Source organism: Hippopotamus amphibius, chromosome 15 (assembly GCF_030028045.1).
Source record: "Hippopotamus amphibius kiboko isolate mHipAmp2 chromosome 15, mHipAmp2.hap2, whole genome shotgun sequence".
Classification (NCBI taxonomy): domain Eukaryota; kingdom Metazoa; phylum Chordata; class Mammalia; order Artiodactyla; family Hippopotamidae; genus Hippopotamus; species Hippopotamus amphibius.
Genome location: NC_080200.1, coordinates 61,910,879 through 61,934,621, shown reverse-complemented (window position 1 = coordinate 61,934,621; position 23,743 = coordinate 61,910,879). Strand labels below are relative to the sequence as shown.

Sequence of the window (23,743 nt, the reverse complement as noted above, 5' to 3'; positions counted from 1 at the left end):
CTGTCTGGCGTTAAACTAGCCTCGAGTGAGAAAGCCATCTCTGGCGGCCTGCGCCGCGCATGCGCGAGCTCTCGCGCCCTCCCGCGAGAGGAAGGCGTGCTCTGGCTTCCGGAGAGGTCTCCGTCGCTTGCGGGACGGTGGCCCGTGCTGCTGCATCATGGCTTCCGTGGGGACCCTCGCCTTCGACGAATATGGCCGCCCCTTCCTCATCATCAAGGATCAGGACCGCAAGTCTCGCCTTATGGGACTCGACGCCCTCAAGGTAACCGGACCGGGACGCGCTGGCGGTGGGATGAGGGGAGGCGGCCGAAGCCGGTGGCTCTGCGCCTGCGCAGGCTTGCGAGCGGTTCTGCCATGTGCTCCCGGGGACGGCGGAGGGAGCCCCTCTGGCCTCCAGCCCGGCACCGCGCGCCTCGGGCCAGGGAAGGGGCGGCGGATAAGTCTTCAGTCCCGGGTGGGGGTCAGGGCGGCGGCTGGAATCCACGGGCGGGGAGCGCGCGTCCCCGCCGGTTCCTCCAGCCTGCGGCCGCTCGGAACAGTGCGGTGTTCCTACCACCGCCCCAAAGGGTATGAGGTTTACTCTCTGTGTCGCTTCCTAAAGGCTCAGTCGTTTATAGCGTATTTGATGTTTGAGATCCTGGATGCGTGGCGGGTTCCTGGATGCGGGATCGTAAACGTTAAAAGACGCACACCTTTGTGAAAGAAAATACTACTGCAGAAGTGAAAAGGGATCACCAGTTACCATAATACCAGATAATGTGTGGCCAGAATCAGCAGTTACGGGAGGCGAGCAGGTCAGAGTTGGAGGGTGTCCTTCAGACGTTGGACGGAGGATTGGCTTCTGGTCAGGCTTGGAGCAGTGTTTTGAGTGGGAGAGAGCTAGCTTCTAGGCAGAGGAAACAGCAGGAGCAAAGACCCGGCAGGAGAGCGCAGGGCACGTTGTAGCACAAGAGAGCCGTCTGGTTTTCACAGCACAGTCTACTTTAAGTTATAGTGGTTCCCAAAGGTGGAAGTTCTTGAATAGCCCGCAGTCAAGATGTCATCCTGAGGGATGCGAGGGGAGCCACTGAAGGGGATTTGAACCGGATCACAATTTAAGTAGAGCTGTACTGGAGAAAGTAGCATTTGGGATGGAATCTGTGACCTTGCTGTGTATGGACCATGTCACCAGGTCTGAGGTGTCCCTGTTTGCTTAGTGCCTTGGGGTTTTATAATACTTAAATTGGACTTTCTAGGCGGCGCAGTGGTTAAGAATCTGCCTGCCTATGCAGGGGACATGGGTTCGATCCCTACCCCAAGAAGATCCCACATGCCGGGCGGAGCAACTAAACCTTTGTGCCATAACTATTGAGCCTGCGCTCTAGAGCCTGTGAGCCACAACTGTTGAGCCCATGCGCCACAACTACTGAAGCCCATGCACCTAGGGCCTATGCTCTGCAACAAGAGAAGCCGCCACAGTGAGGAGCCTGTGCACCACAATGAAGAGTAGCCCCCACTCGCAGCAACTAGAGAAAGCCCTGTGCAGCAGCGAAGACCCAACACAGCCAATAAATAAATAAATAAAACTTAAAAAAAGAAAATACTTAAGTTAAGCAGTAGAGTTCTCCCCCAGACTGTTTGTTTGACTTAGGGCAAGTTACACAACCTCTCCAAATCTCCTTTCCCACTGGGGGGCAATACACTTCTGTCAGGCTGAGGATGAGAATTAAATGGGGTAACATAAGGAGTGGCCACTCAGTCTTTGATCCGTGGTAGGTACTCACACCACTTGTGTTACGTATTCAATTCCATTTTTCATTTCAGCAGAGAAAGTAACACCCAGTACATGCACCCAAAATTAAGAGAAGCTACAGGTTATTTTGCATCTGCCACATTTCGTGTAATCCTCACACTCTGAGACAGGTACTACTTTATGGAATAGGAAACGTGACCCATTGCTGGAGGTCCCAGAGCTAGTAAAGAACAGGACCATGGTTCAAGCCCACCTGTGACTCTGCAACCAGTGGTCTAAAGCCCACTTCTCAGCCTTGGTGCTGTTGATGTTTGAGACAGGATATTCGTCGTCGTGGGGTCTGTCCTGTTCAGGTGTTCAGCAGCATCCCTGGCCTCTGCCTGCTGTGGTCCCCTCCCTGATCGTGACAACCAGAGATGTCTCCAGGCATTGCCAAATGTCTCCTGGGGGGCCAAATTGCCCCTAGTTAAGAACCACCAACCTGTGGTTATTATCCTTTAAAAATGCCACTGTGCAGACCTGTCGGTCAAGGTGTATTTTAAGGATTACCTGGTGAATTTTGTGTGTTTTGTTACCTGTTAGGTGAAGTGGCAAGGGAGGCCTTCACAAAACAGGAACACTTGAACTGCTTTGGAATTTGGTCAGGATTTTGATGGGTGCAGGGTCTTCTGTGCATTGGGGCTTCAGGGATCAGAGGGCGTGATGAGGGGAGCAGGCACATGCTGCCCTCACTGGAAGGGAATGCTGTCTGGTGCTGTGGAGGGCTTTGAAGAACAGCTGGAGCTTTCGGACTTAAGGGTTTAGGTACTGTGGAGTCATTTAAGGGCTGGGGACTAGAAAGCAGCATGTTTGAGAAAAACGGATGGCTTAGCTGAATGGAGGATGAATCTGAAGGATTGGTGAGGAAGAAAGTGGGAAATCTGTAAGGTGCAGTGGAGCAGGGTTAGGTTGGTGACAGCAGGAATAGGAAGACAGGAAACCAGACAAATGAGTAAGTGTAATTATGTGTGGAAAGAGGAAAGGATGCATTCAGACTCCTGTTATTTTCAGCATTGACCGCCTGGGTGGCTGACTCTTGCTTGTGGGTTGTGCACTGGCTGGACCACCTGAGAGAGGTGTGTGCAGTAAACCATAGAGGGACAGTTCAAGGCAGGACTCTTCACATGAAGTTTGGGTTGCACAGTGGTCTCGCAAGGCCTGTCAGATCAGACTGTCCATGCTCTCAGCTGTAAAATGGGCCCGTAGAACCTGTCTTATAGATGTGTTGAGAATTGAAGAGAACACAGAGCACTTGATTCTGTTCCTTTACATAAGAATTGTCTTCTAATACTAGTAGTTGTGAAGTTGTCACAGTTAGACATGGACCTATCTGCTGCCTCTTCTAGAGAATGGAAACTATGTCATAACATCAGCTATATGTTCTTAACTCTTAAAATTATATGTAACTTGAATATTGGCTTTTTCTGTTTCATTTAGTCTCATATAACGGCAGCAAAGGCTGTAGCAAATACAATGAAAACATCACTTGGACCAAATGGTAAGAGACTAACATTCTATGTTTTTTAACAAAAATTTTAAATCATGAATAGTCCACACATCCTCTTTTCCAAAAGTCAGGAAATGAAAGGGGGCATCCTCCCCACTAATGTGGCCAAACGTTTTTGGTGTATCCCAGACCTTAAACACAGTCGTACAGTCTTAATGTGTGTACAATTGTAGATGGGGTGTTTTATCCACTTGACGTAATTAGGATTAGCATTTTCCAAATCATAGCTGTTGTCTTTTGTGACATTACATTTTGTGATGAATATTCCATTTTGTGATGCTCCATAATTTTTTTGCCATTTCTTTAGTTTTAGCCATTTTAAATTGTTTCCAGTGTTTTGCTTTAGATTAGCCAATCTAAAAAGGTCTTCATGGAGATTTTCCTTTATGTACGTTGCATTATTTATTTATAATAAATTTCTAGATAGGAACTGGGTCAAGAGGTCAAGGTCCTTTTAAACATGGATGTCTTTTAGGGCTTGATAAGATGATGGTGGATAAGGACGGCGACGTGACCGTGACTAATGATGGCGCCACCATCCTAAGCATGATGGATGTCGATCACCAGATCGCCAAGCTGATGGTTGAACTGTCTAAGTCACAGGATGACGAAATTGGAGACGGAACCACAGGAGTGGTTGGTAAGAAAAGGCAAAATATCCTTTCTCCTGTAAGAGGTGCTATTTAATATTACAGGCCTAACGCAGCCACTGAGAATGTTTATTCTGAATCACATCATGGGGAGACAGACAAATCCAGATGGACACGATACAAGACAAGTGGCCCAGCCTTTTCAAATTGTCACTGTCATAAAAGAACAAGAAGGAGGTGGGGAGTAGAGTTAGGCAACTAGTCTAGATCAAAGAAGCTAAAGAGAAATGACAGCCAGCTGTAATGTGTAAACCTTGGTTGGATGCCAGATTTCTTACCCCCCGCTATGAAGGGTGTTTAGGACATGTGGGTCATTTGGGGGTTGTGTATTGCAGAGTAGTGTCTTACCGACATGAAGGTTCCCGAGTGTGACAGTTGTGTTACAGTGATGAGGGAGAATGCCCTAGTCCTTAGGAGCTGTGTGTTAAAATATTTAGGGGTGATGTGTCTGATTTTTGCAACCAATTTTCAAGTAGTTGAAAAGAAAAAGCGTGCATCCGTAGAGAAAACAAATGTGACAAAATGTTCTTAATAAGTAAACTAGCGTTGATTTTATTCTTGAAATTTTTCAAAAGTTTGAGAGGATGGATGAGAGGAATATCTTTAATGTTACTTTTTTCTGTATTTAAAATTTGAATTTATTCAAATATTCATTGGGTACCAAACACTGTTCTGGATGTGCTAGAAATGCAGTAGTATTAATAAAACAAACTCTTCATCTTTGTGATGCTGAAATGAGAGTGGAAGGCCAGTTGGGGGTGGGGGGTGGATAATAAAAGCAATTTTGTAATCCTCTTATCGCCAACGTAAATTTCACTAACTAGAAATCCCTGGCCCGGGAAACATAAGTTTTTCCCCCTTATAAAAATGCTTTGTGTGTTATGTTCTTTACATTGTATACATCACTGAGAATTGAACATCCATCTATGAGGGACACCTGTTAGAAGTTTGTTAGAACTGAGACAAAAGGCTCCCTTTTAAAATAAAATTAGATTAGATGGCCTCAGCCTCTGAGACACTTCCAGCTTAATTCTGGAACCTTCATATTTGCAGGGCAGCATCTAATTTATTTTGAGTTTTAGTGATTTCCTGAGCCACTAGTGTGCTATCTCGTCCACAGTCCTGGCTGGCGCCCTGTTGGAAGAGGCCGAGCAGCTGCTGGACCGTGGCATTCACCCCATCAGGATCGCCGATGGCTACGAGCAGGCCGCCCGCATCGCTATCGAGCACCTGGACAAGATCAGCGATAGTGTCCTTGTCGACACAAAGGACACCGAGCCCCTGATCCAAACCGCGAAGACCACGCTGGGCTCCAAAGTGTGGGTGTACAGGACAGTGTTGCCGGGGGTGTTTGCAGAGCGGGCAGAGTGTGTGTGCTGGTTCCTACTGGCAACTCAAAATTGTCATTGGTGGTTTCATATTAATTTAACGAGCTACTTTCTGTTTTTGTTGTTATTTTGGTTTACTGTGTCTTAATGCAAATGTGGATGCATGCATTTTGTGTTTTAATTGGAAGCTGAATTTCCAGGTTTGGTTATTAAGTCCCCTTGACAATATTTGTAAACAATATAGTTCTTTATTTAGCAGGATAGGCTGGGTTAGAAAGAGCCCTACTAGTGGAATGTATTAATTTTTCATAATACTTCTTTCTACCATTTCTTTGCCAGGAAGCCTTTTAGTGGGGAGGTTGTGCTTTGTATTCATTCAACAAGCAAGTTAATGATCCAGAATTGTGATTCAGTGTGAAAGGGGTGGCCTTGAAACTGACTTACATTTTTAGCATTTATGTAGTACCGACTATTTGCCAGGCATGCTGCCAAGTCTTGGGAACACAAGACGCAGTCCTTGCCCCATGGAGACTCAAACCAGCCTCAGCCACAGGATACACTTACTTTGAAGAACGGTAGAGACTTGGGGACTCTTGTTAAAATGAAGCATAAAAATCCAGTGTAAGGTGCCTTATTACACTGTTTTCCTTAATCCATATCAATTTGAGAAATTTTTTAATTTGTGACAAAAAGGAAGGCATGGTCTCAACTTAGAGGTCAGGGGAAATACAACAAAAATATATGCTGCCCTCTGCCTCGGGGGAAGGGCATGCACTGCAGCACTGTGTTAAAGGAGAGAAGTTGTCGTGGTGCCAGCTGTCCCCCTGGTGCAGGTCTGAGCAGAGACAACTGCTGGGCAAGAGTGACTACCCAGGGTGGCCTCTGTCACGAGTACAGCACTGTTTTTCTCCTGGAAGGGCATTTTCACTTTCTTGAAATGCACAAATCGTGCATTGTTACTGCTCTCCAAGTTGACCCTGCTTTACTTGCAAGTCTTTATAAAACCCCCAGTACGTGTAGATCTTTACTATAGAAAATGTTAAGTGGATCAACAAGGGCCAGACACACTCAACATAAAGCAGAACATTGTATGTCAGCTACTTAGGACACATGCTAGTTTCAGTTTCATGGTCATCCTTTCTAGGTGACTTAGGATTTCAGGCACTGTATTTCAAGTACTAGAGTTCCCTGTGGTTTTTCCAGAATCAAATGTAAAATTATTGCGCAGTCTTTTCCGATGTTTCAAAACTTTCGAAAAAGATACCATCCCTCCTCTGTAACTGATACAGTCAGGCCTTTCTCCTTAAGTGCTGCACCTCCTAGAGATAAGATTGGCTTCTCGGGGGCTTCCTAGGTGGCGCAGTGGTTGAGAATCCGTCTGCCAACACAGGGGACATGGGTTCGATCCCTGCTCCAGGAAGATCCCACATGCCACGGAGCAACTAAGCCCATGCGCCACAACTACTGAGCCTGAGCTTTAGAGCCCATGTGCCACAACTATTGAGCCCATGTGCTGCAACTACTGAAGCCCATGCGCCTAGAGCCCATGCTCCACAACAAGAGAAGCCACAGCAATGAGGAGCCTGCGGGCCACAATGAAGAGTAGCCCCCACTCACCGCAACTAAAAAGAAAGCCCGTGCACAGCAAAAAAGACCCAACACAGCCAATAAAATAAATAAATAAATAAAAATAAATAATTTAAAAAAATAGATTGGCTTCTCCTTGGCGGTCTCATCTCTCTCCCATTCTGTTTTGGACTTAAATGTTGATAGTATTAAAAAGTGGCTGTCTTGGTATATTTTTGGTTCTTGCCATACTTTAGTGGTCTCTTATGTACATTCATAATGGAAGGAAATAGTAAATTTCAGTTATTATTAGTGAAAATAAAGACATAATTTTTTTTCCCATCGCAGTTCAAGATTCTTTTTTGGGTCCCTGGATCTCAGGTTAAGAATCCGTGCCCCAGACTGTTGAAAGTACAGGTCGTGGTGACATTCTTTTTATACGATATCGGTGGGTCACACTATGTTGTGTCATGTGAGTTACCACATCATATGTTCTGCTCTGCCTGCGGTCACTGGTAAGTGAGCATTTGTGTGTGTTTCCCTCAGGGTTAACAGCTGTCACCGACAAATGGCAGAGATTGCCGTGAACGCCATCCTCACCGTGGCCGACATGCAGCGCAGAGATGTGGACTTCGAGCTCATCAAAGTAGAAGGCAAAGTGGGCGGGAGGCTGGAGGACACCAAGCTGATCAAAGGCGTGATCGTGGACAAGGACTTCAGTCACCCGCAGATGCCCAAAGTGAGCCGGTGCCTTCCGCAGCTTCGGGCTTTTCCCTCTTGAGCCCACTGGTTAGCTCATACATTTCTGTTCCTCCCCATAGCAAGTGGAAGATGCTAAGATTGCCATTCTCACATGTCCCTTTGAACCACCGAAACCAAAGACAAAGCATAAGCTGGATGTGACGTGTGTAGAAGATTTTAAAGCCCTTCAGAAATATGAGAAGGAGAAGTTTGAAGAGATGATTCGGCAGGTAAGTCTTACCCACAGCTCTTGGTGAAGTTTCAACTTGAGAGGGTGCAGCTAGTAAATACATGTGGTGCTGATTATGTGGCTACGAATAAGGTATTAACAGTATCGGCTTCTTTCCTTCACTTTGAAATTATAAAATTGATAAATATTGAGAGTGAGAAAAAAACCAAATGGCCCAGAACAGCACAAGGGGGAGAATTTTTAAATGGTGATGTGTCAGAGGAACACGAACGAATCAGCCTGGGTACGTGGGGCTGCGCTTTTGATTTTAGGCGCTTGCTCTCCCGGACGCGTCTGAGCTAGTGTGTGCAAGGTTGGAGCAGTTTTGTGGCTTACCACATATTCGAGACTTACAAACATAACTTTCAGACAGAAGAGTTGTTGAGTAACTAAAATCAGACTAGAACAGTCACAGCCATCCCAGTTCATTACTTAAACAAGTCAGGAACGTTGTATAAATACTTAACTGTTTCTCTCTGGCCGTTAGTATTTTATACATGCCAGCTCTCCGACGGAGCAGTTCCTCTTTTGGGGGCTCTGTCCTTAGACGTTTAAAACAGCAGCACTCAAGGATGCATGAACATGGGTCTCTATTAGAACATTTTCATAGCGAACAAACTAGAAGCTACTTCAGTGTTTTTGAGAGGAGGGGGAACAGCTGAATTCATTTATGCTTTCATGGTATATTTCTCTGCTTACTATATACCAGGCACTGTTGTAGGCACTGGATATACAGCAGTAAGCAAAGCAGCGCGCTTGCTCTTGGGGTCAGAATAAGGGGAAAGGGGGTGGGGACTGTGTTACAGACACTGGTCAGAGGGCCTCTCTGAGGACGTGGCGTGAGCAGGGACCTCAGAAGTGAGAGCAGCCTGTGTGGGTGAGGTGGGAGCAGCAGCGTATACCAAGGCCCGGTGCCCGGGGAAACAGACGGAGGGGTTGGGTGTGCGGGCAGACGGTTGTAAATGAAGGCTTGTTATCCGGGCTGCAGGGTGGCCGTGGGAGCACTGGCCGAGGGGCCCAGGAGAAGGAGAGGGGGAGGGCAGGAACTAAGATGCCAGGGGATCAGATGGACCGTGTTGATAGGTGTGCAGGCTGCCAGGAATGATGACAGGAGTGGTGGTGGGGCTGGACTGTAAAGGAGAGTGTGACCCAGGGAGGGACGCTGCAGAGGGCTGCGAGGAGCAAGGGCCCCTCCTCTTCGGCGCATGTGGGAGGGAAAATAGCCATTTGACGAGAAGGCCAGGGTACACTGGTTTTCAGGGGACAACCAGCATTTATTCACAGCAAGAATGGAAAGGAAACATTGCCAAGGAGTTTGATGATGGCCTGAGTTCCAGAGGGCCACTGGAAGGTTCCAGAGGGTCGGGGAAGGACAGAGGAGGCAGAGAGCCGGGTGTGGTGGTGGAGGCGGGAGCGCAGTGCGGTTGTGGGGCTTGGCGCCGCGGGCATCAGTGTCCGCGGTGGGGGGTTGACGCACCGATCTCTGCTGCCGTCCGCAGACTAGCCCCTTAGCCGACTGCGGGAGGGACGGGCGGGGGGTCTTCGGAGAAGGAGCAGGATCCCCGTTGTCGGCCTCCAAGTTAATCTGTAACTTGATCCACAGAAGATAGTCTGCTCAAGTGAGAAAAGCAAGTTATGGAGAAGTGTGTCATGAGAGTCTATTTTTCTTAAACACACGCTAATAAACTGTGTTTTTGACAGCACGGAGCTGTGGACCTTGGTTTCCCAGGGGTGGGGGTGCTCGACCTCGCTGGCGTGTCCTGCGTCGCGTCACTGTGACAGTGGCATTCACGGGCATTGCTGACGTCTAAAGCGTTTGTTTAAAAATGAGGTGATTCCCATTGATACATGTTCAGTATTAGAGTTTAGAGCTGAGAGAAAATAGACACTTGTATGTTTCTTTTCTCTGCATTATTTATTTTAATCCACCCACCTACACACCCAGTTATGTTTCTCATCTTTTTTCAAACAGAAGCACGCAAAGGATACTTACTTTTTATTAACGTGATTGTGGCATTTCTGTTTGCAGATTAAAGAAACCGGCGCCAACCTAGCCATTTGCCAGTGGGGCTTTGACGATGAGGCCAATCACTTGCTTCTCCAGAATAACCTGCCTGCCGTGCGTTGGGTCGGAGGGCCTGAAATCGAGGTAGGCGGCTGCCTCTGGAGGGGCTGAGCGCAGAGGCTGAGCTGCGGTGCTCGTCTGCAGTCGCCACGTTGTGCTAGGGCTCCACGGGTTGGGGGGGCGAGCTGGGAGAGAGGAGTGCGCTGGAGTCCTTGTCGCCGTTTCTCTGTGCGCTCCTGGTGTCTCACGGTATTTTGAGATGCTTTCCTGTCTCCTCTCGTTGGTGCAGAGGCGGGGAGACTGGTTGCCCACTTCTGTGTCAGCCAGATCAGTACTGAGAGCCGTTCCAGACGTGGCCTGTAGCCCCTCGCACATGGCCTCGCGGGTCCTTGCAGTGGGGGCTGAAGGGGGGTGCAGAGGGTCATGGCACCGGGACGCCCTGGAGCCTGGCCAGGACGCCAGCTCTTCAGAACCTGGCTCAGTGCACAAAGCTCTTGGGGTGGACCTTGACACTTGGGCCAGAGCGGGGGCAGCGGTTCTACTGAACACAAGTTTGACTCGCGTGTGGTCTGGTTGTGAGAGCTCCCCACTCACCAGCCCTGTCCCCACCCCCCGGCCCCGCCGCTCAGTTGATCGCCATTGCCACGGGCGGCCGCATCGTCCCGAGGTTCTCAGAGCTCACGGCCGAGAAGCTGGGCTTCGCGGGTCTGGTGAAGGAGATCTCGTTCGGGACCACTAAAGACAAGATGCTGGTGATCGAGCAGTGTAAGAACTCCAGAGCCGTCACCATTTTCATCAGAGGAGGAAATAAGATGGTGAGAGCTCAGTTCTTTGTCCTACGTTTCTTCTGATTTTGGAACTTGACTTGGCTTTTCCTATAGCGTATCTAACTGAGACACAGTTACCTGAAGAAAGACAGGCTCGTCTTTCTTAGAGAAGCAAGGACACATCATGAATTCCCTGTCGGACCAGTGGTTAGGACTCGGCGCTTTCACTGCCAGGGCCTGGGTTCAGTATGTGGCCAGGGAACTAAGATCACAGCGTATGGTACTGAAGACCGTGTACCACTGTCAGGTCTGCAAGGCACACTTGCCTTTCCTCAGTCTCATGGGTAGAAGTGGGAACCGGAGTGGTAACCATTGGCAAGCTCTCTCCAGTCTCCAGGAATGGGTTTTTAGTTCATCACAATGAGTCAAAATTCATCGTTCAAGGGTATTTCTTTGTCATTTTTGTTTGACCATTTTCACTTGGTTGTATGTCCTGGAATGAGTCCCTGGCTGCCTGTATTTTGTTTTTTAACTACATCATAGGGAGGAAACGTAGAATAAGGATAGAAACCATCTGACAAAGAATCTCTAGGCACAAATCTTTTTAACCAAGGATTTTACTGGGGAAGAGGTAGGAATATTTCTAGTACCCAGCAAGCACTTAGATTAAACCACAGGTGCATGGTATTTGGCTGTAAAATTATTAGATTGTGATGACACTAACTTAGGCAAAATTGTCTTCCCCAGATCATCGAGGAAGCAAAACGATCCCTTCATGATGCTCTGTGTGTCATCCGGAACCTCATCCGTGACAACCGCGTGGTGTACGGCGGAGGCGCTGCAGAAATCGCCTGTGCTCTGGCTGTCAGCCAGGAGGCTGACAAGGTGAGGTGCACAAGACGAGGCCTTTCTGGACTGGGCCGTGTGCACGGCGGGGGTGCTAGACCCCAAGCATTTCAGTTGATTCTCGTGTCTGTGTACTCGAGTGCGGGTTGCCACAGACCAGTGTGTCTCAGCCTTTTTCAAACCTTCCAGCCTTGACAGCAAGTCTCTACACTCTTAATGTTACTTGAAATTCAGAATCAGTTGGATGTTGTAACTGACGATACAGCAGGAAGGTCTGACTTATTCTTATTTCTCACACACGTCCCTTCTCCATCCTTGTCCCTTAGTGACGTTTTCACACGATGCCCTATTCTTAGAATTCCTCCTGAGTTAGTGTTTCAGAGTATGTGGTTTAATTATGTTTCCAAATAGCTGCTGGGGGGGGGGGAGGTTGGCCAGGTATGCTGACTGTAACCCTGTGCCCCTCCAGTGCCCGACCTTGGAGCAGTACGCCATGCGCGCCTTTGCCGACGCTCTGGAGATCATCCCCATGGCTCTTGCTGAGAACAGCGGCATGAACCCCATCCAGACCATGACTGAAGTCCGCGCTAGGCAAGTGAAGGAGATGAACCCGGCCCTCGGGATTGACTGTCTGCACAAGGGAACAAATGGTGAGGCACTGTCGCTGCTCTGTGGCTGCAGTTTGATTTAAATTGTCAAATTACATGCCGCATGCTATCCTGTCTTTTTAAATACTTGAACACACTTTAGGTATTCAAGTCCTGGATTTTAGAGCGTTTGATTATGTAATTACCTTGGGAATTGTTAGACTGCTGGTCTTGGCAACCTACAACTAATTTTAGTAACAAACTGGTGCTGCATTTATTCTAAAGGTGATTTCCATTTTAGAAAATCCCATCTTACTTTTTTACACAAATGTCTGTCAGTGTGGGTTCTGTATGTCATGTAAAACAGCTCTGAAATTGACTTTCAGTTTATAGCTGATTCTGTGGTCATGTCCCATAAATTATAGGGTGTTTTATAAATGGGATGTACTGTAACCTCTGTAGCACTTGCATAGTTCATGTGCTGAAAAGGTAGCACAGCTTCAGCGTGTTGGGCCGGTGGCCCTGGAGATTCGCGGTGACTCCTGTACTAATCAGGCTGTCTCTGGGCTTTGCAGTCAGTCCTGACCACAGAGTCTCCGATTGTGTGTTTTTTTACTTAGAACTGTAGGTATATTCTGGGTTTTAGGTTAACAGCCCAAGGATTTTAGTAACAGCAGCAAGCTCTTGTCATGTATTTAAATTTCTTCAACTTGAACGCCTGGGCCTTTGCTGGAGTTGCTTTACATGTCAGGCGCAGTCAGATGGCGCCTGCTTTGGGGCTTCCTAAATGACGGCATGGGGTACTTTGTGGGATGAGATGTTTACTGAACGAGTCCCCCTTCAGCAAGTCACTGAGAAACTCAGCCTGTCGTTGGGAGAGGGCCCCTGCCCGCCACAGCTCTCCAGTAACCAGGCTCACATTCCAGAATGTCCTGGGGAGTAATGAAATTACATTCTTCTAAAAACATAACCGGGACTAGGGACTAGTGGCTTCCAGATTTGTGTGGGGTTTTGGTTTGTTTTGTTCTGTTTGTTGTTTTTTTGTGGGGTTTTTTTTTTGTTTTGTTTTGTTTTGTTTTGTTTTGTTTGGCTGCATTGGGTCTTTGTTGCTGCTCGAGGGCTTTCTCTAGTTGTGGAGACCAGAGGCTACTCTTCATTGTGGTGCAGTGGCTTTTGTTGCGGAGCATGGGCTCTAGGCTCACGGGCTTCAGTATTTGCGGCTCACAGGCTCAGTAGTTGTGGCACACAGGCTTAATTGCTCCACAGCATGTGGGATCTTCCTGGACCAGGGATCAAACCCATGTCCCCTGCACTGGCAGGCGGATTCTTAACCACTGTGCCACCAGGGAAGTCCTCAGATTTGTATTTCTTAAGTTTTACTCTGATTCCATAAATCAGAGCAAGGTATTAGTGATAAATATGTATGCTGTTTTAGAATAATTAATTTGTGTTTTTCAGATATGAAGCAACAACATGTCATAGAAACCTTGATTGGCAAAAAGCAACAGATCTCACTAGCAACACAAATGGTTAGAATGATTTTGAAGATTGATGACATCCGTAAGCCTGGAGAATCTGAAGAATAGAGAAAGAATTTAGACTAAATTGTAGGCCTAAGATCCACTACTGTGATTAAGTAAATGGGTGTCTTGTGATGCATCTACAGTTATTTATTATGGCTTTTATCAGACACTGTAGATGCTGTAACTACAATAGCTGGTAACCATAGTTTCACTTGTTCAAAGACATGAAATGATAGAGATGTGATCTCACAAATTTTTGTATTTGTTATATTAAAGGAAACTTTAAACAGCCTTTATATTCTGCTCTTCAAGTTAAGAAACATTAACTGTAACGTTCATCAAATGCCTTAATTGAAGGGGTTTGAGTTGATTTTTTTTAATAAGCTGTAGGACCTGTTTTTAACGGTTTTAAATGTTGTTTGTTCTCAAGATTTATTTTAACATTGAGGAATGTGGGCTTGGTCCTATTAAATTTATTTAAATGCTGCATCTGTCTAACTGGGTGGATCTTTGATTGTAGAGACCCATCAGAGATGAGTACCCACCACGACTGTGGGGTATCTTACGTGCTATCAGGTGACACCAGCGTGTGCTAGGGAGACCAGCGTTAACAGTGTGACCTTCACCTGGTCCCCTTGGCCTGTCCTGTCCTGGCTCCACCTTAAGTGCAGGCCAGTGTGTGTGCAGAGAAGGCCTGCCTGGGCATAGACTCCTGCACCACCTGCAGGTGCTTAGACTGGCAATGCAGAAGCCAATCGGGGTTTCTTATCAGAGGAACAAAACAAGTGGAGGTTAGAGTGAAATGCAGACAAATGGGTTAAGTGGGAGGAAATACCTTGCAATGACCATGTATGGATAGACTGGTATTAAATTAGTTCTACTTACTAAAATAATACTGGCTAACAGTGGCATAGCCCTTACCAGAGGCCAAGCTGTGTTCTGAGAACTTTGCCTGTTCTCACCACCCTGTAAGGAGATAGGTTTCTTACTGTTCATGTCCTACAGGTGAGTTTTGATCACCTGCCAGCATCTTCTGGCCAGTATGTGGTAGAGCCTGGTCAAACCCTGGCCATCTGACTCGAGAGTTCCCTTCTCCTCTGTTCCCCCATTGGCTTATGTTTGGTTTTCTAAGAGGATGTTTCTTAGAGAATCATGATGATAAAGTTCACTTTTGTGCCTCCAGGGGGAGAGGATTTGGACCAGTCGGGTTCCATAAAATTAGGAAACAATTACAGGTTCCTTCCCCTGGGAACCTGGGTGCTGACCAGTCTTAACGGTTGGGTCGTTGTGTTTTCTCTACATTAATGCATTGGTTGTTTCGCTAGGAAACTTAGTAGTAAGCGCTAATATCATTCTTCCTAACGAACATACAGCCTGGTACATATATCCTCATGAACTGGATTGCGAAGTGGCACTATTAGTACTTACACTGCTCCCTTTTGGGTGCAGTGTCAGAATGCGTCTGCCAAGCTTGTGTCAGATCAGACCCACTTGGGTAAATATCTTGACCTAGTAGTTTGGATGAGTTGATTTACAGGGGCGGGTTCTAGTCTGTAAAGAACGTACAGCCGCTTACTTTGGACCAGAGTCTCTTACGTGAAGGGCTTTGTGGTTGAATGGAAAGAGCTACTAAACCACTCCTCCCAGAAATGAACCTCACAGATGTTTCTGATGGTTTTTGGTTGAGAGAAACTACGTGGCTTGTGAACAGACTTCACAGACTTGTTTCATAAGCTTTTACATTTTTTTTCCAGTAAAAGCACGTCTTCAGGTTACCACGTTACCTTTTATCTTCCAGTTCCAAATGGCTTGTCAAGTTTATATCCTTTATACTGTAGCCGACCCCACCTCATCCCGTGTATCAGGAGCAGTGACCCTGAGGCCAGATTCCCACACAGGACCCAACATTGTCCTGTTGCTTCCCGATTCCTACACTTGCAGCTTTATTCAGGATTTTTTGGTTTGTACTTTTTTGTTTTTTCGTTTGTTTTTTAGCCATGCTGCACAGCATGCAGAATCTTAGTTCCCTGACCAGGAACTGAACCTGGGCCCCAGCAGTGAAAGCACCGAGTCCTAACCACTGGATCACCAGGGAATTCCTATTCCATGTTTGTTAAATGGCGTGGTCTTTCATTGTAAGCAACCACTCACAAACATGAATGCTTCTGGTGGGGCTGAGAGGCTGGTCTGTCGTACGTGGCTGACTGTCTTTAACCCTTCTTTCTCTGCTTGTGGTGAAATAGCTCCACTAAAGCATCGGGAGGGCGGGGTGTGGTAGTAATGAAATACTAAATAAAATTGAACTACTTCTAGGCATGGAGAGGTGTTTCTGCACTTCAGGTGCTGCTTGGAGGCAGCCGTGCAGACGGGGTTCATCTGAAGCCCCAGGGAAAAGGGCACCAAAGACAGGTGGCTCCTTAGGGAACATTAAAGGTCCGGGAGAGCGGGGAGAGTGGGGAGAACGTGGCGGTGGCAGCAAGGACACCTTGAACGTGCTGTGTCCTGAGCGCTGTGGTACATGTCTTATGTAGATGATAACAGCGGCTTTCAAGGGGCCACAAGGTCAACTAAGTAGTCTCATACTAAGAGCTGATTTGCCTTTTTCACTGTGGACAGTTGCACTGATGGTGTCAAAGCAGTGACGGGTAAAACTCAGTGCAGATCAGGGCGGCTGCACCACTCGGCTAGTCGCTGTGTTCCTCACCACACACTTAGAAAGCCACTCTCACAGAAGGGTGGCCTCTCAGCGATATAAGTGACCGAGTCATTAGATCTCAGCCCGAGTGCACGGCGGGCATCTCTAACACAGGAAGTGAGGGGCATGGCGTCCGTCTCAGCGGGACTAGCCCCCTCCCCATGGACACTGGTTGCTCACACTTGGGTGTGTGACAGACGGCTGCTCAGAAAGGAAGTGACCCTGTCACTTCAGTGGAACTCCTACAACAAGAGTACCATCGTCTAGGTGGCTTAGACAACACAGTTCTGGAGGCTGAAGTCCAAGATCACAGTGCTGACAGGTCTGGTGTCTGCTCGCTGTATCCTCAGTGGCTTGGAGATGGTCTGGAGTCTCCATAGCAACGACTGATGGTGTTTGTACGTAGCTCAGGAAGCTAGTATCTTCCAACTATTGATAATACTATGATCTCATTCTTGGGTAGAAGATCTTTTCTAGGCATAAGGTGGACCAATGTGACAGAATGAAAAGCTGCCTGGAACTACCACTTGCTGAGCTTTGGAATAGATAAAAACAGAATACCCCCAGTCTTCTGAAAAGCAGTTACTATACTGTTTTTCCAACTACTGTACATGTGGATGTGGCCAGACTACATTGCATTGAATTGAATATGTTGTTAGAAGCAGATGTGAGAGCCCACTGTCCTTGGTTAAGACAGACATTGAGGAGATTTGCAGAAGTGGGAAACGATGCCACTCTTCTCACTCTTTTTGTTTTGGAAAATATAAACTTACATTAACGTTCAGTGTGTTCATTATTATTTTAAAATAAATATTTACTTTAATTTTTTAGTTTTACTTTCTAACACACTAAATGCCAACAGGTATAACTGACCAAAACAAGCTTTTGGTGGTGGGGGAGCTGGGGGGGACGGTCCTCCATAAGTTCTTAAGAGTGTACAGGGATCTTGAGAGCAAGACATTTGAGAATTGCTGTATTAACACCTTAAATCCTCATGATAATCCTGGTCATTGTCAAGAGACGCTGCATAATTTACACCATTCACTCACTGAAATAAACTCAAGTTTATACAGCAGATGTTTTGAATGTAAGTACTGGAAACCTGCATTTACGAAGACTTACGAATGATCTTGACTTCTGTTTCAAAGACAGCTGAAGCCAATAGTGTGAACTCCCAGCTTCTGTGCTCCCACCTGTGGTCTTCTCCCTGTGGTTGGCAGGGCTCTAAACCCGGGTTCAGTCTGGTTATGCAATCATCCAATTAGACACTAATCTAGGTACTGCTGTGAAGGGACTTTGCAGACAGGATGAAGTACTATATAGTCAGCTGACCTTAAGAGAAGGAGGTGATGCCAGTGGACCCCACGTAATCACAGGAGCCCTGCAGGGTCACAGGAGAAGGAGGGGCACATGAGAAGGACTGGACGCCCCCCTGCTGCCCTGAGATGCAGAGACCACATGTAGGCCCTGAGGACAGGCCTGTACGGGCTGGGGAAGGAAACAGGACCTCGGTCCTAGACTGGAACAATCGTACCAAAAACTGGGATGTACAGTTGGCCCTTGAACAACGCAGTGGTTAGGGGCGCTGACCATCTGTGGGGTAGAAAATGCATGAATAATTTATAGCCAGGGACTTCCCTGGTGGCGCAGTGGTTAAGAATCCACCTGCCAATGTAGGGTACACGGGTTCCATCCCTTGTCTGGGAAGATCCCACATGCCAAAGAGCAACTAAACCTGTGCGCCACAACTACTGAGCCTGCGCTCTAGAGCCCGTGAGTCACAACTATTGAGCCCATATGGCACAACTGAAGCCCACGCACTCCACAACAAGAGAAGCCACCACAATGAGAAGCCTGCGTACCACAACAAAGAGTAGCCCCTGCTTGCAGCAACTAGAGAAAGACTGTGCACAGCAATGAAGACTCAACACGGCCAATAAATAAATAACAGCCGGCCCTCCATATACTCAGTTCCGCATCCAAGGATTCACCCAACCTCGGATCAGGGAGCACTGCAGTGTTTACTATTGGAAGATATCCACCAGCAAGTGGACCCACAGGGTCCTGTTCAGGGGTCAACTGTGTTTGGAAGTGCATCCTTCCCAGAGCCTCCTGAAGGGAGCCTAGCCAGCCAACAGCTGGACCTTGGCCTTTGAGACCCAGAGCAGAGAAACCAGCTCTCTGCTGGGGCTTCTGGTCTAGAGAGCTGTGGGACAGGACATTTGTCTTTAAGCCCCAAAGTTGGTGATCATTTGTCACAGCAGCGCTAGGAAACTCATATGCTCCTGTCTTGCTGTGTGTGTGTGTGTGTGTGTCTGTGTGTGTGGGGGGGGGGGGGGTGGCAGGGGGTCCTCCCCCTGCTCCAGATGTCTCTTCCCAGTGCCCCCTACTCCGTCCCCTCTCAAGCTTGCTTCCTCAGTCCCACATCTCGGGTGGTCCTGAGTGATCCTCGCCAGCTCGTGGCGCTTTCTGGGCACCCGACGAGATCGTGCTTCTGGATTACTGTGGTTGGTGGGGCCATGTGAGTCGCTCCGACCAGTGAGCGGAGAGAAGCATCATCTCTGAGCCAGAGCACTGACTCGCCGCACAGAACCCTCCAGGGCGCTCTCCTCTCAGGCACAGCCAGGTGCATTATTCCAGGGCGGCCGCCCCAGCCTGGTCCCCTGGAGGGGACAGTGACGGGAGCCCCTCCGTGGGCACGGAGCAGGAGTGAGAGCTCTCGGACGGGTTCGAGCTGAGGTCCCCCTGCCTGACAGAACCTCTCCGCTACATGCTCACCCCCCAGCACCTTCCACTTAAAAAGCAGAACAAAGCAAACGCCTCTGGGTCCTGAGCCTGGGCTCTTCCCTCGTGCCTCTCCTCTTCTTTACAGCCAACCTCGTGCCCCGCGCCCTCTCACCTCCCTCCACGCCTCACCCACCGCCGCCCGGCCAATGGCCCGGCCCGTCCCCCACAGGAAGCCCTGGCGGCGGCCACCGCAGACTTCTGACTCCCAGGGAAGACCGGTCCTGGTCCACACACACCGAGGACTTTTCCCTTCTTTTATTTTTAATTTTGTCCCCACCTTTTCGAAACTCCTCCCAACTTCCCTGACAGTTCTTCTCACTGTCCTCTCGCCCCCTGGCTCCACCCCACCCCTCCCCTGGCTGCCCTGCTAAGGTTGACACGAACATTCAGAAACAGCTCCAGCTCACTCCCCACCGTCACCCCACACGCCCACATGAGACTGGGTTTATTTCGCCCAACTGCAAACGAATGCCGCTTTCTCCATTTTGTAGATTTCACATTGAGAAACACTGAGGGTCAGAGCATCGGGGTAAGTTGCCCAAAGCCACCCAGGAGCGCGACTTGCTGGGGCCTGGACACGCGGACCCTCCCCTCCCACCTCTCGAGCTCCTCATGCTGTCTTGCTCCACGACCCCCCTCGGCCCCGGCCGGGCAAAGCCACCTGGCAGCTGGGTCCCGAATCTCCAGGTCCACCTGGGGCGCCTCTGCCTCCCCGCCAGGCCTCCACGCCCCCTCCTTCTCTGGGCCGGCCCTGGGGTGAGTCCCGGCCACGGATCCCCTTGAACCGAGGCTCACTCAGCCTCCTTCATGGCACACACGGGGAAGCCAGGGGGCATCCGGGGTGGGGGGCGGTGGTTCTGGGAGACTCCTCTCCCCAAAAGGAATAGGAACGGGCAGAGAGCCCTTCCCTCCCTTCCCCTGTGGCTGATGGGTTGTGAGGCTGAGGCCTAGAGGAGAGGGCCCAGCATGGCAGGCACCTACCACGTCCTCCCATCAGTAAGGCCCTGAGCCACCCCTGATCCACTGAAGGGTGTGCGGGAGAGACGTCAAAGTTATTCTCTCGGCCACTGTTCGTCGGGATTTGAGGTATTTGCAGCAGAGGAAAACCTGATATTCCAGGCTGGACCAAAACCAAGCTCTATTCCCCACAGCCCAGTTCTCTCCGGTGTTCCCGCTCCTGTGTTTCTCTAAACAGCTTCGGATCATTCTGTGTCCTCCCAGCTCTCTTCCCAGCGCTCTGGAGCCCTCCTCTCCTCCCCGTCCCCGCCTGGCTCAGGCCCGCATCCCTGCTCTCTGGCTCCCTCGCCCCCTCCTCTCCAGAGGGACCCATCACAGGAAGAACTACAACCAGCCGCCACCCGCCTCCCGGGCCTCTGCGGGCCCAGCGACGGGAGAAGAGGCAGCGGTTCCCTGAGGCTGCAGGGATCTTCCTGCTCCCCGTCTTCCAGAAGAGAAGAGCCCTGATTTCCCTCCCGGAGCCCCATCCCCGACAAGAAACGGCCCCCAGTTGGCCATGCACGCTGGGTTGAAAGCCCACCCTCAACCCAGGACCCAAGCCAGCCCCCTCCCCGTGGCCCCACCTGGTGAGGGTGCCTCTGTGGGCCCTGGCCCAGTGGGGAAAGAGCAGCCTTTCAGTGTCTGCAGACCCTGGGGGCCAGCGGGAGGGACGGCTCCCTGCTCTGGTCGAGAGAACTCAGCCAGGTAAAGAGAGTCTCTGGGCGGGAACTGAGGAGGAGACCGCAGGGCCGCCGCATGGGGGAGGACAGGGTTAGCAGAGCATCCGCAGGACGCGGCTACATGACGAGAAGCAGCTTCACCCGCGGAGACCAGCACGCACGATACGGTTCCCACCAGCCCCCCGTGGCTACTGGGGCTTGACTTGTGGGGGCTACTGAGGAGCTGGGGCCTTGATTTGATTTAATTTTAATTAATTCAGATAGAACAACTGAAACTTTACCCTTGACACCACCGCCCTTCTAGATGAACACAGGAGAGACTTTTGAGGCCACCTGAGCCCAGGGACCTGAAAACATCAGTGTTTGGAAAGCCACTGCCGAGGAGACAGCTGGCTGGCAACTCACATCCATCGTTTTTTTAATTAGCTTTTAGAAAAAAGCCACAAATTCAAAAACTCAAAAATTAAGCTTATTAGCTTGATATGAGTAGGTCAATGGAACCCTATTTTAATCTCAGTATTTCTCATAGTGCAACTGATGAACATGACAAATTCATCTGTATTAAGACAGAGATAAAAGTCCAATTAAGGTAGGCTTCTACTCTTCCTGAGTTTACATTTCATGCTCTTCATGGTTTTGCCAAATTAGTCATTTTAGGGGATGTGCTCAAATCAAGGCCAGGAAGGCTGTACCTGTGCTGTGAGCTGGCCCCTGGAGAGCTCCAGGCTTTTACTAATGGTTAGGATATCACTCTATCATTCAGACTTTTCAGGTACTGACCTGTTATTAAAACTTTTATTTACGCATATGTTAAAAACTAAAGTATTTCATACATTAACTTTTCCTACTGAATTTGTGTTCCAGATGAATTTCAGGATTCCTTGATTGATTTTCTATAAAGTGAAAATGAAATCAAATGATCTAAGTATTTCAAAGCAAATTTCTGGATGAGAGCTATTTTGAGCAAAAGTTTGCCCTTGGCCATGGCTACATGTACTTGTTCAGCCACTCGAGTAAGTTCCTTCTTGCTTCGTCAACATAGGGCTTGTCTTCAGGCGAACAATCTTCTCTCTTGCGATGCACGAACCCATGCGTTTGCCCGGAAAATGTTTTAATTTGATATTCCACTTTGCAGTGTTCTTTCAACCTCTGAGTCAGCAAAGAGACCTGGTTGGCAAAAAGAGTTCATGATGATAGGATTTTAACCCTCTAGCAATATTTTCCATTCTCCAAATCCTCTGTAATGCTCATCAAAGAGCTTTAACATCCGTGCTTTAAGTTCCATAGCTATACTGAATTTTTCACTTTTAATTTTATAACCAACACAGTCCTTACCTCTGGCAAAGGAGAGAATTCAGAGCAATATAAATATGATACATCAATGATTTGAAACTGTATTAATATATTTATGTTATTCAATATACACTTCAATTTGCATATACTTTATTCAATGTATTCAATATGTAACTTGATTGATTCATATATGTTGTTTAAAATTTATATTAATAAAATGTATCAGTTATGAATAACAACAGTAATTTCTAAACAACTGCTTTTGAACCATGGTTTCCTTCTGCTTTTTCCTTAACATACTGGATTTAACAGAGCTGTGTCTTCAGTACTATATATAAAAATAACCAACAAGGACCTACTGTATACGTGTGTGTGTGTGTATATCTCTGAACCACTGTGCTGTACACCTGAAACTATACTTCAATAAAAAATATTTTCAATTTAAATATATGCAGTTTATTGTAAAAAATAAACAAATAAAAAGTTAAAAAACAAAAACAAAAACAAAAAACCCACAGAGCTATGTCTTTAAGGACAGAGACCTTATGATAACTCATGGGTTCCACATGGAGGGGGTAGGACAGGGAGGCAGGGCCTGCTTCTACACCCAGTAACCAGCCACCCAGCCATGCCAGGAACACTTTGGGGTTACAATCTCCCTCAAAGTCCCCAATAAAACACATCTTTAAAATTTCAATGTTGACTCCTTTTTAATATTCTTTTCATTATGGTTTATTACAGGATATTCAATATACTTCCCTGTGCTATACATTAGGATCTTGTTCTTTATCAAGAGTTTTATAGTTTAGCTCTTACACTAAGGTCTTTGATCCATTCACAGTTAATATTTGTATATGGTGTGAGGTAGGGATCCAAGTTCATCCTTTTGCAAGTGGATATCCAGCTCTCCTGGCAACATTTGTTGAAGAGACTATTCTTTCCCACGGAATGGCCTTGGCAGCCTTGTGAAAAATTAACTCGTCATACATGTTAATAGGTTAATTTTTTGACTCTCAATTCCATTCCATTGTTCTATATGTCTGTCCTTGTGCCAGTACCACACTGTTTTGATTGTTGTAGCTTTGTTGTACGTTTTGATATTGGGACGTGTGAATCTTCCAGTTTTCTTTTTCTTTTTCTTTTTCAGTATTGTCTTGGCTATTTGGGATCACCTGTGATTCCACATGAATTTGAGGATAGGCTTTGCCATTTTTGCAAAACAAAATGCTGTTGGAATTTTGATAGGGATTGCATTGAATTAGTGGATCAGCTGGGGAGTATTGCCATCCTAACAATATTAAATCTTCTGCTCCTTTAATGTGGAATGTCCTAATATATTTAGGTTCTTCTTTAATTTCTTTGCACAATATCTTGTACTTTTCAGAGTACAGGTTTTATACCTCTTTTTAAAAATTTATTCCTAAGTATTTTATTCATTTTGATGCTATTGTAAATGGAATTTTTCTTAGTTTTACTTTCAGATTGTTACTGTGACATTTTGAATAAGAGGTAAAAAATCACAATGAGCAATCATTAAGGTTAAAATCAGAAGTTGTTCATATTTTTAGATTACTGTCTTCAAGGGTCCCAATGTTTTACAATAGTTTGCACAGTAAAAAAGCTTTAAAAAATCAAAACAAAAACAAACAAAAAACAAAACTTCAATGTTGAAAAATATTCAGAGCAACAAATGAATCCTTTGGGATGTTTTC

The 23,743-nt window shown here is 47.5% G+C and overlaps 2 protein-coding genes across 4 annotated transcripts in view; one reads left to right on the top strand and one right to left on the bottom strand.

The window, feature by feature from the left end:
* The first annotated feature begins 17 nt into the window (after nucleotides 1-17).
* CCT5 (chaperonin containing TCP1 subunit 5) lies at nucleotides 18-14,067 on the top strand. The gene is made up of 11 exons (XM_057710170.1): nucleotides 18-262; nucleotides 3,209-3,269; nucleotides 3,754-3,918; nucleotides 5,049-5,247; nucleotides 7,369-7,561; nucleotides 7,644-7,793; nucleotides 9,822-9,941; nucleotides 10,487-10,672; nucleotides 11,372-11,509; nucleotides 11,940-12,120; nucleotides 13,516-14,067. The coding sequence occupies exons 1-11, from the start codon at nucleotides 158-160 to the stop codon at nucleotides 13,641-13,643; spliced, it is 1,626 nt and encodes a 541-aa protein (XP_057566153.1). The 5' UTR covers nucleotides 18-157; the 3' UTR covers nucleotides 13,644-14,067.
* CMBL (carboxymethylenebutenolidase homolog) overlaps nucleotides 9,038-23,743 on the bottom strand; it is a 34,927-nt gene continuing 20,221 nt past the window's right edge. For 2 of the 3 annotated variants that reach the window (XM_057710186.1, XM_057710184.1), the window contains exon 6: nucleotides 21,532-21,905. In XM_057710186.1, coding sequence (XP_057566169.1) covers nucleotides 21,726-21,905 — 180 coding nt within the window. In that variant the 3' untranslated portion in view covers nucleotides 21,532-21,725. Of the gene's footprint in view, nucleotides 9,404-21,531; nucleotides 21,906-23,743 lie in introns of those variants that run through there. The other variant, XM_057710187.1, reaches the window with a different exon arrangement.

Bases quoted from the DNA above. Each gene is read 5' to 3' on its own strand.
- CCT5 (XM_057710170.1), top strand. From the start codon at position 158: ATGGCTTCCGTGGGGACCCTCGCCTTCGACGAATATGGCCGCCCCTTC. The intron at 263-3,208 runs GTAACCGGACCG...TGTTTCATTTAG, and splicing joins TGGGACTCGACGCCCTCAAG to TCTCATATAACGGCAGCAAA. The intron at 3,270-3,753 runs GTAAGAGACTAA...GATGTCTTTTAG, and splicing joins AACATCACTTGGACCAAATG to GGCTTGATAAGATGATGGTG.